Source organism: Oncorhynchus kisutch, linkage group LG12 (assembly GCF_002021735.2).
Source record: "Oncorhynchus kisutch isolate 150728-3 linkage group LG12, Okis_V2, whole genome shotgun sequence".
Classification (NCBI taxonomy): Eukaryota; Metazoa; Chordata; class Actinopteri; order Salmoniformes; family Salmonidae; genus Oncorhynchus; species Oncorhynchus kisutch.
Genome location: NC_034185.2, coordinates 23973485 through 23987381, shown reverse-complemented (window position 1 = coordinate 23987381; position 13897 = coordinate 23973485). Strand labels below are relative to the sequence as shown.

The 13897-nt window shown below is 42.4% G+C and overlaps 1 protein-coding gene across 1 annotated transcript in view; it reads left to right on the top strand.

The window, feature by feature from the left end:
* The window catches only part of LOC109901372 (exostosin-1-like), a 293610-nt gene extending 279978 nt beyond the window's left edge, over window positions 1-13632 (top strand). The window contains exons 9-12 of the mRNA XM_031837173.1: window positions 3122-3211; window positions 7676-7836; window positions 11738-11909; window positions 12752-13632. Of these exons, the coding sequence (XP_031693033.1) occupies window positions 3122-3211; window positions 7676-7836; window positions 11738-11909; window positions 12752-12937 (609 nt within the window). The 3' untranslated portion in view covers window positions 12938-13632. The remainder of the gene's footprint in view (window positions 1-3121; window positions 3212-7675; window positions 7837-11737; window positions 11910-12751) is intronic.
* Window positions 13633-13897: the final 265 nt, after the last annotated feature.

Sequence of the window (13897 nt, the reverse complement as noted above, 5' to 3'; positions counted from 1 at the left end):
TTCTAACTTGCATGGCTGGGCAGATGACAGTGGATCTGTAAAAGTGGTAGTGCATTGCTAGGTAACGACGGAAACGATGGCACTTTTTAGGAATGTGGCCATGTGTATGTTGTCTAGCATATCATGGGCAGGATAGACTCGCAATGGGAATATCCAAACCGCCCCATTTTATAATCATATTTAACATGACAGACTGTAAACATCACATGACACAATAATAATAACAGATCAGAACAACAAGATCAAGCGCTACCACTATCTCTTCAGGAAAAATACATTTTATTTGTCACATGCTGTCACGTTCTGACATTAGTTCTTTTGTTATGTCTTTGTTTAGTATGGTCAGGGCGTGAGTTGGGTGGGTTGTCTATGTTCCTTTTTCTATGATTTGGGATTTCTGTGTTTGGCCTGGTATGGTTCTCAATCAGAGACAGCTGTCAATCGTTGTCCCTGATTGAGAATCATACTTAGGTAGCCTGGTTTCACTTTTGAGTTGTGGGTGATTATTTTCCGTGTGAGTGTTTGTGCCACACGGGACTGTTTCGTTTGTTTCGGTATTTCACGTTGTTATTTTGTAGTTTAATGTTGTTGTAAATAAAGTAACGTTATGGACACGCTGCACATTGGTCCGATCTCTCCTACTCCTCCTCGTCAGAAGAAGAGGACAGGCGTTACACATGCTTTGTAGACAACAAGTGTTGACTAACACTGAAATGCTTATTTACAGGCTCTTACCAACAGTGCAGAGAGAAAGGAAATAGAAATTGTAGAAAAATAATAATACCACAAGGAATAAATACACAATGCGTGACGATAACTTGGCTATATACATGGGACACCAGTACCGAGTCGATGTGGAGGGGTACGAGGTAATTGAGGAAGAGATATTGTACTGCAATGTGGAAGGAGCTAGCACACAAGCATTTCCCTGCACCTTTATACTTGCTGTAATAGTGTACGGTGCATTCGGAAAGTATTCAGACCACTTGACTTTTTACACATTTTGTTACGTTACAGCCTTATTCTAAAATGTATTACATTGTTTTTTCCTTATCAATCTACACACAATACCCCATAATGACAAAGCAAAAACTGTTTTATAGAACTGTTTACTAATTTATTCGAAATAAAAAACTGAAATACCTCATTTACATAACTATTCAGACCCTTTACTCAGTACTTTGTTGAAGCACCTTTGGCAGTGATTACAACCTCGAGTCTTCTTGGGTATGATGCTACAAGCTTGTCACAGCTGTATTTGGGGAGTTTCTCCCATTCTTCTCTGCAAGTCCTCTCAAGGTTGGATGGGGAGTGTCGCTGCCCATCCAACCAGCCTACATACAGCAGCTGCCTATCAGAAGAAGCAACCCCCCATACTCTCTATCTGTTTCAGGAAACTAGTCTTGTTACCTGAATGTGTATCATTGTCATTGAGAGTCAGGTCTGATGCTATCATTCATCCCAAGGGCCCTCCACAGCTGATAAATGGCTGATTACTGAGTGTATAATAGGTGTAATGAACAGAGAGCCTGTACTTTGTCACTCTATCTCTCTCAATATGTTCTTTAGGAGAGCTTTTTGCCACACGACTCCTAAACGACTCTTAAAGTGTCCCAATGCTCCTCGTTTAATCAAGCCCTCAGCTGGTAAATTACTTTTCAATAGGCACCATGAAATGCTCTCCTGAGCCAAGAGACTTGGCTCGGCGCAGAGCCGGCCCTGCCAGCGATACACTGCCACTATTATCCTGCTATGACGCACCGGGCAGGGATAGTTCAAGTGAATAGGAAATAGTGTTGTATTGAAAAGGACCCATTAAGCCATAATGATGCGAGTCCACAGCACCTGGAGTCAGCCGCTGCCACTGCCGCGGCAAAGTAATGACAGAGGCCCTGTCGATAGCACAGCCACATCCACTTGCTCTAGAGCAGCCAACCCAAGGCAAGGCTAATATCCAAGTCAACAGGTTTTGCTCGATAACTTCCTTATATGAGGAATGAGCAGCCAGTGAGGTTGAGGAGGAGAGAGGGAGGTATGGGTAATACAGCAGGTACATTAACCCCATAAACTTGGTGTCAAGAGCATTGCAGGGTGGGAGACAGGCAGGCAGGGGGAGTTTAGTGAGGATGCACCACACCACACACTCTGGCCGGCAGCCTCCCAGAGAGAGTGACAGTGAAGGGGATTACCCAGACATCCCTCTCAGGAGGCCACTGCTGACAGGTCACTTCTGCCATGTGTGTGCTCCCTAATATTACAGGACATACTGTGCAGCAGGCAAACTACCAATAACACTGGCTGCTGAGAGAGAAACAGCCCATCAGTCGTTTCAAATAGAAACGCCTCGAAAATGTCTTAGACGTTAAATGTCCACAGACAATAACATTGGAGATACAGTTTTGAGGTGTTTTATTAATAATGTCATAATTGCAAAGAAATGTTTTCATTGTGTGCCTACACTGTAATTGCACTGTATTAGTAAGGACAAGTCTTATTGTGAAGTGGGGCTTTGGGCAGAAGATACTGCCAGGCCATTGTGGTGTTTGTTTTTTTTATCTCTAATTGGCCTTCACCCACATACTCCACAGAAGGTTTTTCATCCAATAATCAGAGCAATATTTTCTCCTTAAAATGAAAGGTCCTTCAATAATAGGAGCTTCCCAGAGGTAGCCTACACAAGAGTGGAATTTCAGGCCTAAAATAACAAAGCTTGGCCTTCTATGGATTGTCAGGGAGGGCTAAAGCAATGCAATTACATTTCAAATGAAGAAGATTAAGGTTACTCTCTGGGTGCGTCAGGATGAAGTGATTAAATCATTTATCCATCTTTTTATCCAAAATGAAATGGTGACTCCTCTCTTGCAATTTCTGGATGAGCACACTTAAAGGTACCTGAAATACTTCAACTTGTGATTGAATAGGTCCCCACACACAGTCAGAGGTGCTGACACCAGAGCCGATGGATTGTTGATTGCGATTGCCATTGACAACCACCTCTCTCTCTCTCTCTCTCTTTCTCTCTTTCTCTCTCTCTCTCTCTCTCTCTCTCTCTCTCTCTCTTCCTCTCCTCTCTCTCTCTCTTCCTCTCCTCTCTCTCTCTCCTCTCTCTCTCTCAAAACAGACAATGAGCAGTCGCTTTTTCCCCCATGAAGTCATCCTCACAGATGCTGTCCTCAGTCTGGACGAGGACTCTGTCTTGTCGACTAATGAGGTAGGAGGATTAGTTATCATTCCCTCTCTGTCTCCCTATTCTACCTGGGGCTTTAACATTCAAAGACCAGAATCAATCAACCCTCATCTAGCAATGTTTATGTAGTGTCTTGCCCCTCCACACTTTATTGTGAGAACTTGAAAATACCTCTGTGAGGGGAGTCTGACTTCATTCTCTGATTTAATTTGATTATGGGAAAAAGAACTAGCAGGTTTAAACAGAGAGCTGGCCAGGTTGAACAGAGTCCCACGTCTGTGTGTGAAAATAAGCCAACAATTAACAAGCTACAGCATTTCCTTTCTCTTTTATCTGACATTGACATCCACAACGGCACCAACTGGTGAGATTTAGCAGCAACTGAAGAAGTGACAGAACTTCCAGACAGTTTCTTGAAGGTATTCCCTCTCCCAGGGGTGTGGAGATGTACACCAACTGACTTCCTTCATCTTCAAAGCAACTCCATGTTTTGTTTGTAGTCTGTTGTTATGCAGAGTGCCATGTTGCTGCCCTTGTTGTAATGCTATGCTCTGTTTCTGGGCCTGCATTTTGATACTGTTAATTCTCATTTCTGCTATTCAATTAGTCCCTGTATAATATTTGCACATTGCAGAATCAGCAAAGCGCTAAAGCTCTTTTTAATTGCTCATTCCCATTAATGTTACTCCGTTAGAGAATGGCCTAATGGAGCAACTCAAAGTTGGGTATTTCAAAATAAGTGCTCTGGTCTAACGTTTAAACTGGCACTGAGGCCCAGGCCGCACTCTACATTGAAAGTCACTGGTATCATGAGCTACTGTAGAAGAAATCAGTCAAGACAGAGGGAGGTGAAGCAAGGTGACAGGTTACATTAGTAGATCAAGTGTGTGGTCCAGGTGGATGCCCACACTTCACACTAATCTTTCACAGTAGAGAGAATTCTATCCTCTCTAACTAGTACATCTCTAAACCCACAGGGACGTCTTGCCTCATCTGATAAATTCCACCCCTGTGTTTCTCCATTAAACGGTATCAGTGAAATGGTCTGGTACCTGTCTCCGAGTGTCTCTTCCCCTGTGTATGTTACATTACAGGATAATATTGATGGGGTCATTTCAACACCCCTTGTCCATAAGAGACACTTGAGGGGGGGACCCCATTGGAGTTAATTTGTCAAGCATAGCGTAATAACGCTATGCGTGGTCGGGACGGATTGATTGCCCCTCTAAAGGGGGAAAAAAGTATTTAAGATTCCTGTTAAGTCTTGTTATTGTGTCACTGACTGGAAACTGCCAAATATCTCAAATGAGGGCATTTTCCTCCCGATGTTTTCGTTATCTGGATGTAGTTAGCGAAAGGATCTTCCCATGCTGTGAAATGCAAATTCGGTGACCATGGTGCCAATTCAAAAAACATGTATTCACCATCTGTCCTGGAATGAGAAACTAATGAAAGCCCAAGTTGTTTCAAGCAATCAGAAGGTTTGTGAAACCTATTACCTCTCCAGCATGCTAGTCTCTGCGAAGATCATTAGACTGTCAAACCATGAAGTCACAGTTTGATTAAGCTTCATGTCTTGGAAAAGGAAAAGCACTAGTGGCTCATTTTACTGGCAGTTGTAAAAAAAAAAAATCTAAAATCACTAAATGAACCAAAGCAGCAGTTGCCTCTGTGTGAAGATTATGTTCGCTCTTTTTTAATCAAAAGTTTAAAACGTGTGGAGAATTATTTTGTCTGAGCCCTTGGAAATGTTGACATTGTTTGTGTCTGACACAATGTACAAGTTGTATTTGGAGTGGTTTATCTTGTTCCAAATATTATACTTGTTAAATTTTGCTCATTAGGAAATCCATTGTTTTCGGCATCAAATTAGAGTCTTGGTGGTTGAGTCACTATAGTTGTTTTCTGCATCAAATTAGAGTCTTGGTGGTTGAGTCACTATAGTTGTCTTCTGCATCAAACTAGAGTCTTGGTGGTTGAGTCACTATAGTTGTTTTCTGCATCAAATTAGAGTCTTGGTGGTTGAGTCACTATAGTTGTTTTCTGCATCAAATTAGAGTCTTGGTGGTTGAGTCACTATAGTTGTTTTCTGCATCAAATTAGAGTCTTGGTGGTTGAGTCACTATAGTTGTTTTCTGCATCAAATTAGAGTCTTGGTGGTTGAGTCACTATAGTTGTTTTCTGCATCAAATTAGAGTCTTGGTGGTTGAGTCACTATAGTTGTTTTCTGCATCAAATTAGAGTCTTGGTGGTTGAGTCACTATAGTTGTTTTCTGCATCAAATTAGAGTCTTGGTGGTTGAGTCACTATAGTTGTTTTCTGCATCAAATTAGAGTCTTGGTGGTTGAGTCACTATAGTTGTTTTCTGCATCAAATTAGAGTCTTGGTGGTTGAGTCACTATAGTTGTTTTCTGCATATGCTGCTCTCTCTTCTAAGCACATGCTGTATTACTTCTGTGTGAATCAATAACATTTCTGCTGTAAATCAAAGTGAGAAAAGATTCTGCTTTGGGAAACTTCAAAACTGACCAACATGTCAGTGTAATGATTGTTCCACATGTATTTGCCTCATACCTTTTTGACACATGGTGGACAGACAGACAGACAGACAGACAGACACAGTAGGCTATGTTTCTCTTTTTGGTGTAATTCACCCCATTCATTACCTCCATTAACATTTCGACATTTACATTTGAGTCATTTAGGTCTTAGCAGAGCGACTTCAAATGTGTGCATTCATCTTAAGATAACTGGGTGAGACAACCACAAATCACAGTCGTAGCAAGTACATTTTCTCTCAATAATGTAGTTATCAGCAGAGTCATTGCTAGTAGGAAAAGCTAGCATTAAGTCAAGAGCCACAACAAGACTTTAATTAAGATGTTTCATGCAGGTGAAATGTAAAAGGTTTATAGCCAATATTCACCTTTCAGACCACAGCTATCCAAATCGGAAGATGTCAGTGAGTAAAGACCCAATCCTTAGTGTATTCTGAGTCTCTGTGTGTAAGAGACCTGCAATGTATTATTCATCTATTTTATATTTTATTAATTGCAGCAAATCAATTTCACCTCTGCCTTGCAAGAGGATCCACTTACATTTTATAGTGGTACAAGATTAAAGAACTAATGCTACAAAAGTTTTATGAGGATATTTCAGGGGGGAAAAGGAAGAGCCCTCTGTCAGAAATTCCAAAACCAGTCACAGCAAATCCCTCATCTGCTTAATAATCTGTCTCAATAATTGCCCTTTAAACATTGAAAGCATTTTAATTGAAACGAACTGAAATGTGAGCAAGTATAGCACTTTTAATGGGACTTTTCATATTACAATAACTATATGGAACAGTGACTGAACATAATTCATAATTGCATTGTTTCAACTCATTAATCACATGATTAAGCTTTAAGAGAGAATGCGGTGTGGAATATGAATGTTCCTATCATGACACTGTCTGGCTGCCCATGAGAAAGCAGGGCACATATAACCGTAAAACAGTCAGCTTGTCAAATGTTCTCCAGGGATCCAGTGGAATATCATATCAAGGGTAGATATGACTGCATGGAAACATGCACTAGGACATGATCTTGGTCATTTAACAAGATCTATCAATGTCTGAAATTGACTTTACTTTCAGTTCATACTAGAGAAGTCATACTACTGTATACACTAGAAACCAAATGCTGAGTCTGTCTTTCCTATACGACTCTACTTTTATCTCATTTAATAACATATCACATCAAATGGCACAGGTAAATGATATGCCTGTAGAGATTTGTGATGGATCTGTTTGTAGACTCCTCAGAACCCATATTCAGAAACCATCTTATGTATTACATGGGATCAATGTATGTTGCCCTTGGAAATGCTTTCTGCACGCATACGGTAGCATTCTCCCTCTGCGCCTGTCATTTCTCTTCCTCCCTATTTCCAATCCATAATTAACTAAGACACATTATGAATGGGCCAAATCACAGTCTGTCACAAATGATGCGAGGCACAATCAGGGCATTATAGGAGCGTAATTCCTGAAGGCAAATTATTTGCATGATATCATAAATCCTGTGCTGAGGTAATGGCTAACACAGCAATTAATCAAAGGCTACATTAAGAGAGATGTTTCCAACCTTTTCCTCAGATTTGTAGTCTCATTCCTTCATAATTATGCGCACACATCATGACAGAAGCTGAGAGATGTTTGGTTGTTTTAAGGGACTATCCATTTTTTAGGCTCTACTCTCTGTAGCATTTTGGAAATGAATGTCGCGCTGTGCCCACAGCAAGGTAGAGTCCGCATGTGTATTATACTATGTGGTGTTCTTCACATTCTCTTGACCTGAGTGACTGTTTGTACCTGAGAAGAACAATTTTGGAATTCAATCTACTCTTTTGCTACATTGTACTGCAGTTGTTGTTGCTCATCTAATGCATAAGTAAATCTGTCTATAAGGGATTTTCTAAGATGTTTTCCTTTCCTCTGAACCTCAGGTTGACTTTGCCTTCATTGTCTGGCACAGTTTCCCAGACAGAATTGTGGGCTACCCAGCACGCAGCCATTACTGGGATGGCAGCAAATCAAGATGGGGCTACACCTCGAAGTGGACTAATGAGTACTCCATGGTGCTCACAGGGGCTGCATTCTATCACAGGTACAGTCACTTCCCCTGCCTGCTCTCTATGAGTGGTGTAGGGGCCATGATATTAGCTCAGGGAGGGGATGCAGATGGCAGGGAGAAAAACTGTCCAAGCGGTAAGACATAATTTACTTTGAGCACATGCGAGGTGACTATAAAAAGCCCTAAGACATATTGGGACCTGTTAACATTCTCCCACTGTATAGCAGCAACTCTGTGAGCTCTTTCTCCTGCACTTGTCACTTACTCTTATCACGGATGGGTGTGATCAGGTTTGTATTGTTCTGTACCAGCAGACAAGTTGCCACAGACAGACTGCAATACTGGTTCACATATTGTGTTTTATTCAGGAGTAGTCTACTTCCTTCAGTACAGTAATTGCCATTTAGAAAACTCATCTGACTTCCTCACACCGCTGACATTTGTTGCACATAAGCTTTAATAGGAAAGGAAATAAAGTATTATGTTTCTTCCTTCCTTTTTCCGTGAAAGATTTGATTGTGAAATGCAATGCATCATCAAAATGAATAGAAAGTATTAAGCCATGCAGCAAATTGAATTGGGAAGTCTTTTCCTCTCATGAGAGATTTGAAGTCATGTCTTTCCGGGCAGTTGCAGATAGACAGCTCTCCTAGTCATTTTTCATTGTTCTATTGTGTGTTTTCAAAATGCCTCTATTATTCAGGACTCAAGGCTCTCAACAGGCTGTCTACTGAGGCATTGTGCTAATAATCAAGTCACAAGTGTTTCTACCAGATATTCACCAGTAGAAAGTGTAAAATAATTCTATCAGATCAACGCAATTAACAAATCAGTGTCCTTGATTAGATTGCTACTTTTCCTATCCAAAAGTATCAACATGAACAAAGCTGAATATAATAGTCAGATCACAAAAAGGACAACGTTGACAAGATCACTGATAACAACATCACATAGATCAATAGCTTCGCAGAGAGGGAGAGGCCCAGCCTGGGTTCACAGTTTGTCTCAAAGGGTCTTGTTCTCATCTTTCCTGCATGGATGAGACAGACAAACGGTGCTGACGGCAGACCTTGGCTGCGACACCTCACCTTCACTAGGCTGACAGTGATGTACCGCTCGGCTCGGCAGTTGGGCAAGGCACTGATGCCGCAGAGGCCAACAGCCCAGTGGGGCTCCGGAGGAGGAGTAGGAGAGGGGGAAAAATAAAACAGGAATTTGTCTTCTTGGGGGAGATGAGGCATGAGTCTGAAGCCTCTGGATCTAAACAGAGTGACCCCTTAACTTAACTGACAAGAAGTGATGCAGTTGATCCTATGTCAGCCATACAGCCAGGGCCCCCAACTTAATAAACATATGGGGAAATGAGACATGACACAATCAGGGTCGAAGTAGGGAGAAGTAACTTACTCTGAGAAATTGGGTGTTGTCAGGCAGGTGGATGAGGTCACTGGGGAGGGTGGCTCTTATGATGGCTTCTGGGGGGGGTTCACTCCCCTCATTCTGCCAGATGTATCCACCAGACAGATTACCACCCATATTCTGTGACTCAGTGAATAGAAAACGACAATGGCACTATCCAGAGAAATGGTGAACATTCAGGAAATGGCACTGAAAATAGAATTAGGGACATTTGATTTCCTTTTAGGCACTGCTGTTTCCATTTGCAATATTGTGCATTAATATTATACTATGCGGTATGTCTATAGCTAGGTTTCCATCCAATTGACAACAGATTTTCATGGGAATATTCTAAAATCCGCGTAAAAACAATATGCGCATTTTCCCACCAAAGATGTTTCCATCAAATTGATTTGTTGTGGATAAAAGACTGTGCAAGATTTAAATTCCCAAATACCAAATAAAAAATACAAGTTAAAAGGGTGTATGAGTTGATATACAGTATAAAATGACACAAGATTCAAGACGTCTTGCTTTTCAGCAAAAATGATTGTACTGAATTCTTGCCACCAACAAAGTGTTGAATATTTGGGGCATACAACCATCGCAGCTCTGCAGATTTTGTTGCGAGGATACAGAATCAATAGAACATTTGTTCTGGTATTGCCCTCAGGAAGCCTGTTTCTGGTCTCAGTTTCAGGAATGGCTGAAAAAGCAGAACATTAATATAAAATTGACAAAAGAAATCGCATTGTTGGGAGATTTGGAGAGGCCTGGTCAGTGAATTACTAATATACTAATACTCTTAGTAAAAGTATTTATCTTCAACTCGCAATCTGTGGTTTATATTTGCTTAGATAGATTCTAATTGTTTATCAAACATCACAGCATAGTTGAAAGATATATGGCTGGTAGAAATCCGAAGGGGGTGGCCAGCAGGGATAGGTGGGATGGGCTGAGGGAAGATGAGGGTTAAGATGTGGAACTGGAGACAAGTGGGAGTGAACTTTCTGGGCGGTGAGATAGAATAACGGTCAGAAATAAAGTCAAAATAAACCAAACAAAAATAAGTTTAACTGACACTGAAAATGAACGATGTTACATCCAATGCCTGTTTGCCTGAGGCTGATGCTACGTAAGCGCTTGTACGCGCGTACACATCCATACACACGGACACATACACACATGTAAATAGTGCCACACGTGCACTCAATCGTATTCAGTTGGCCTTGCTGATTAGATTATTGTTGTCCTTCAGGTCCTTTTTTTGCATTTTTGTTTTCTGTTTTCTTTTGATTTTCTCTTTTTGTTGGTTGTTGGCGCATTAGGTGGGTGGTGGTTGTGGTTGGGTTGAAGGGGGACCGTGGCTTAGGGGGGATGGGATGGCGAGGGGTCTTGGATGGTTGAGGGTCAGCTCTCGAGGGGAACTGTGGGGGGGATCTTGGATAGTTGGTGACCTGGAGGTTGGGAGCTTGGGGCCGGTGGCCGAGAGGTTGCTGGTTCCGGTCCCAGTTTCTAATGGGTGGAGGATCTGTCCTTGTTGCCCTTGGGCGGGGCACTTGACCCTGTTTGCTCCTGTGGGTTGCTCTGAATGTGTCACACTGGTAACAATGATTCGGGAGACAGGCGCAGGAATGTGTAATAGTTTTTTTTATTACGCCCCAAGTTATGGCGTGCCTTGTAAGAAATACACATGCTCACAATGATTAACACACAGGACGAGACCCCTAATCATCTGCGCAATCCACAAGGGCACAAAATCCCAAAACATACAGCACAGGTACTCACACGCACCAACGGACATTGAACAATAATGGACGGCCCAATGGAAACCAAAGGGCGCAAAGGGCGCATATATACAAATACTAATCTGTGGGAATAGGGGACAGGTGTGCGTGATGAAAGTTCCGGAGAGATCCTTGACAGGGAGTGTCTGCTGGATGACTGAATGTAATGTAATGTTGAGCAGTAAATGGGTTTCCATTTTCAACTCTACTGATGGTTTTCTCACAAAAGTATTTGCATTATATAGCGAGTATGCCCACTCTGGTATTGGCACATGCTCTCGAGACAACAGCTGGCAGATACAATGCGGGTATTACCTACATGAAGAGGTTATTATGGACAAAAGAGCGGCAGTCAAGCATCGATGATCATGTCACCAGAATAAAACCATCTATATTAATTGAAAGGAGCATCAAGCTCATAACCTTGTGAAGTTCATCATAACTTATTTAATCTGTAGCCTAATAAACTGCATGCTTTCTGGATGAGTCGTAGTGAGAGGACCACACACCATGTTATCTCATGACTCCAATATGATGGTTATTATATAGATATTTGCGCATAAAAGCAGTTCCACCAACATTTCTTGCATCGTTAGTATTACCAACACAAAAAGATCCCACCTTGTCTAACGTATTTCGTTTTGTCAACATTTGAAAAGTTTACCGACACATTTTCTGTTTCCATAAAGACTGTCATTACATTTGTTTTAAATTCCTGGATCCATCTCGCTTCCTCTCTGTGTTCCTAGGTATTATCACTACCTGTACACTCACTACTTGCCAACCAGCCTTCTCACCATGGTGGACCAGATGGCCAACTGTGAGGACATCCTCATGAACTTCCTGGTTTCTGCTGTCACTAAGCTCCCACCTATTAAAGTCACCCAGAAGAAGCAGTACAAGGAAACCATGATGCAGCAGGTACAGTATGTTTCTTTGGTAACTGTATGTGTGTGTGGTGCCGTCCGTCAAACCATGTTTGCCCAGCATATATCATTCACCAACAGCCACTTTCATTGGAAGCCACAAGCTCATATCCGGTATCCAGTGCTTGGGACAGGGCCCATTCTCAAGTTGTCTGAAATGGGCCTATAATTGCAGCCATGAGAGGGGAGGGACTGCAGGATTGCAGATCGGTTCACTCAGGAGCATCCAGAGAGAGGTGGAGGAGGAGGGAGGAGGTTGCAGCATGCTGACAGTCTCCCTCTGTGATTCCCCGTTTCGGTGTGTGTGTGTGTGGGCTGGGCCGGGGCCGGCCCACGGCAGGTCTGATTGATGGCCCAGCTTCCGGCAGCACGATGACTCGGCACTATCGGCCATATGATCGTCTTAATTGTGTAGGCAGCAGCGTACCAGTGCTGGATTTACTCCCATCTCTTTCCATACATAGTATCTTCAGGCCCTTTCCCTTTCCAGGACAATTGTTCCACTGCAGTCAGGGCTGTAAAGATGTGTTGCCCTGCACAAGATCACACAGGAAAGTGGGGATGTTTGTTGGGAACATGGGGAAGTTTGGTGGAGATTATGGAGATTTTGGCCAACACTTTATCAGTTGAATGGGAGTTAAAAGGCTGAAAAATACAACCTTTCTTAGATGTAGTTTGTTTTGTGTGTATGTATAGAGTAGATATGAGCTGCTTCAGGCAACACTGCTCTAATGTACCATCCTCCTCCCAATATATGTTTCTGCTTTTACACTGAAGCAGTCAGTGAGTCTTATGGTTGGCGTGCTGAACTGACATATTTCCTCTGTCTGTACACAGGGTTCTAAGACGTCCCGGTGGGCCGATCCGGACCACTTTTCCCAGAGACAGACCTGTATGAACTCATTCAGCGGCTGGTTTGGGTTCATGCCTCTGCTGCACTCCCAGATGAGACTGGACCCTGTGCTTTTCAAGGACCAGGTCTCCATCCTGAGGAAGAAGTACAGGGACATTGAGAGGCTGTGAGCCCCCCCCCCCCCCCCCACACACACACACACACACGCACACACACACACACACACACACACAGAAGAGACTTGAGTGGTGTGGGTTTGGGACAAATCTCCCTCCCATATGCAAGTGAAAAGAACTGCCTTTTTGTAACCAGCCTGTTCAGTCAGTCAGATTGTCCGAACGATACGTGAAATCTCTACAGAGTAATTTATTATGAAATATGCAACACCAGGACCGGTCTCCAGAGGTGATGGTCTTGGCTATTGAAGATGATTCAGAACTCTGGTTGGTTCAGCTCTCTCCATGTCAGTGAGTTGGACTGTGTCGATGTTGTCGTCATTGTTGTCAAAAGAGGAATATTGCAACTTTTCACACGCTTCAACTCCAGACTGATTGTCGTTGTCACGTCCTTCCTCTGACAGAGCAGACCGGGAAGTGAGGTCACAAACGCCTGTACAATGTGTACTCCAGTTTGGTTTCAGATCTTTTCTGTGGCAGTGTGTCTTATACAGAAATTAACTCAGTGCATTGTGTCTTTCCTCCATGAGATCTATAAAGTTTATATCTCTTACATTGTATCTGTTGCTTTCCATTATTCATTTCTGGGGCTTATTGGACTTTCATTTTGGTTTATTTTTGGTTGCTTCTTTCCCCTATAAGATTTAAATTGCCAAAAAAACAACTCTTATAAAAGATGCTAAAATCTATACTGTCTATTGTTGTAATTCTCTGTGTTTCATAGATGATGGTGGTAGACAATGTGGTCAGAGGGAATAACTAACTACCATGTTATTTTGTCTTGGTGAAATATGCAAAACCTGATGAACTTTTCCCATCAAAGACCACCTCAGGACACCCTCCTGAATCTTCACATCTGCTTGTATGTCTCCTCCAGGCTGTCTGTCTAAATGCCGGAGACATGCCACTCACTGTGACCCTGCCTGGCTATAAACAAGAGGTGGGTTTCTGCAT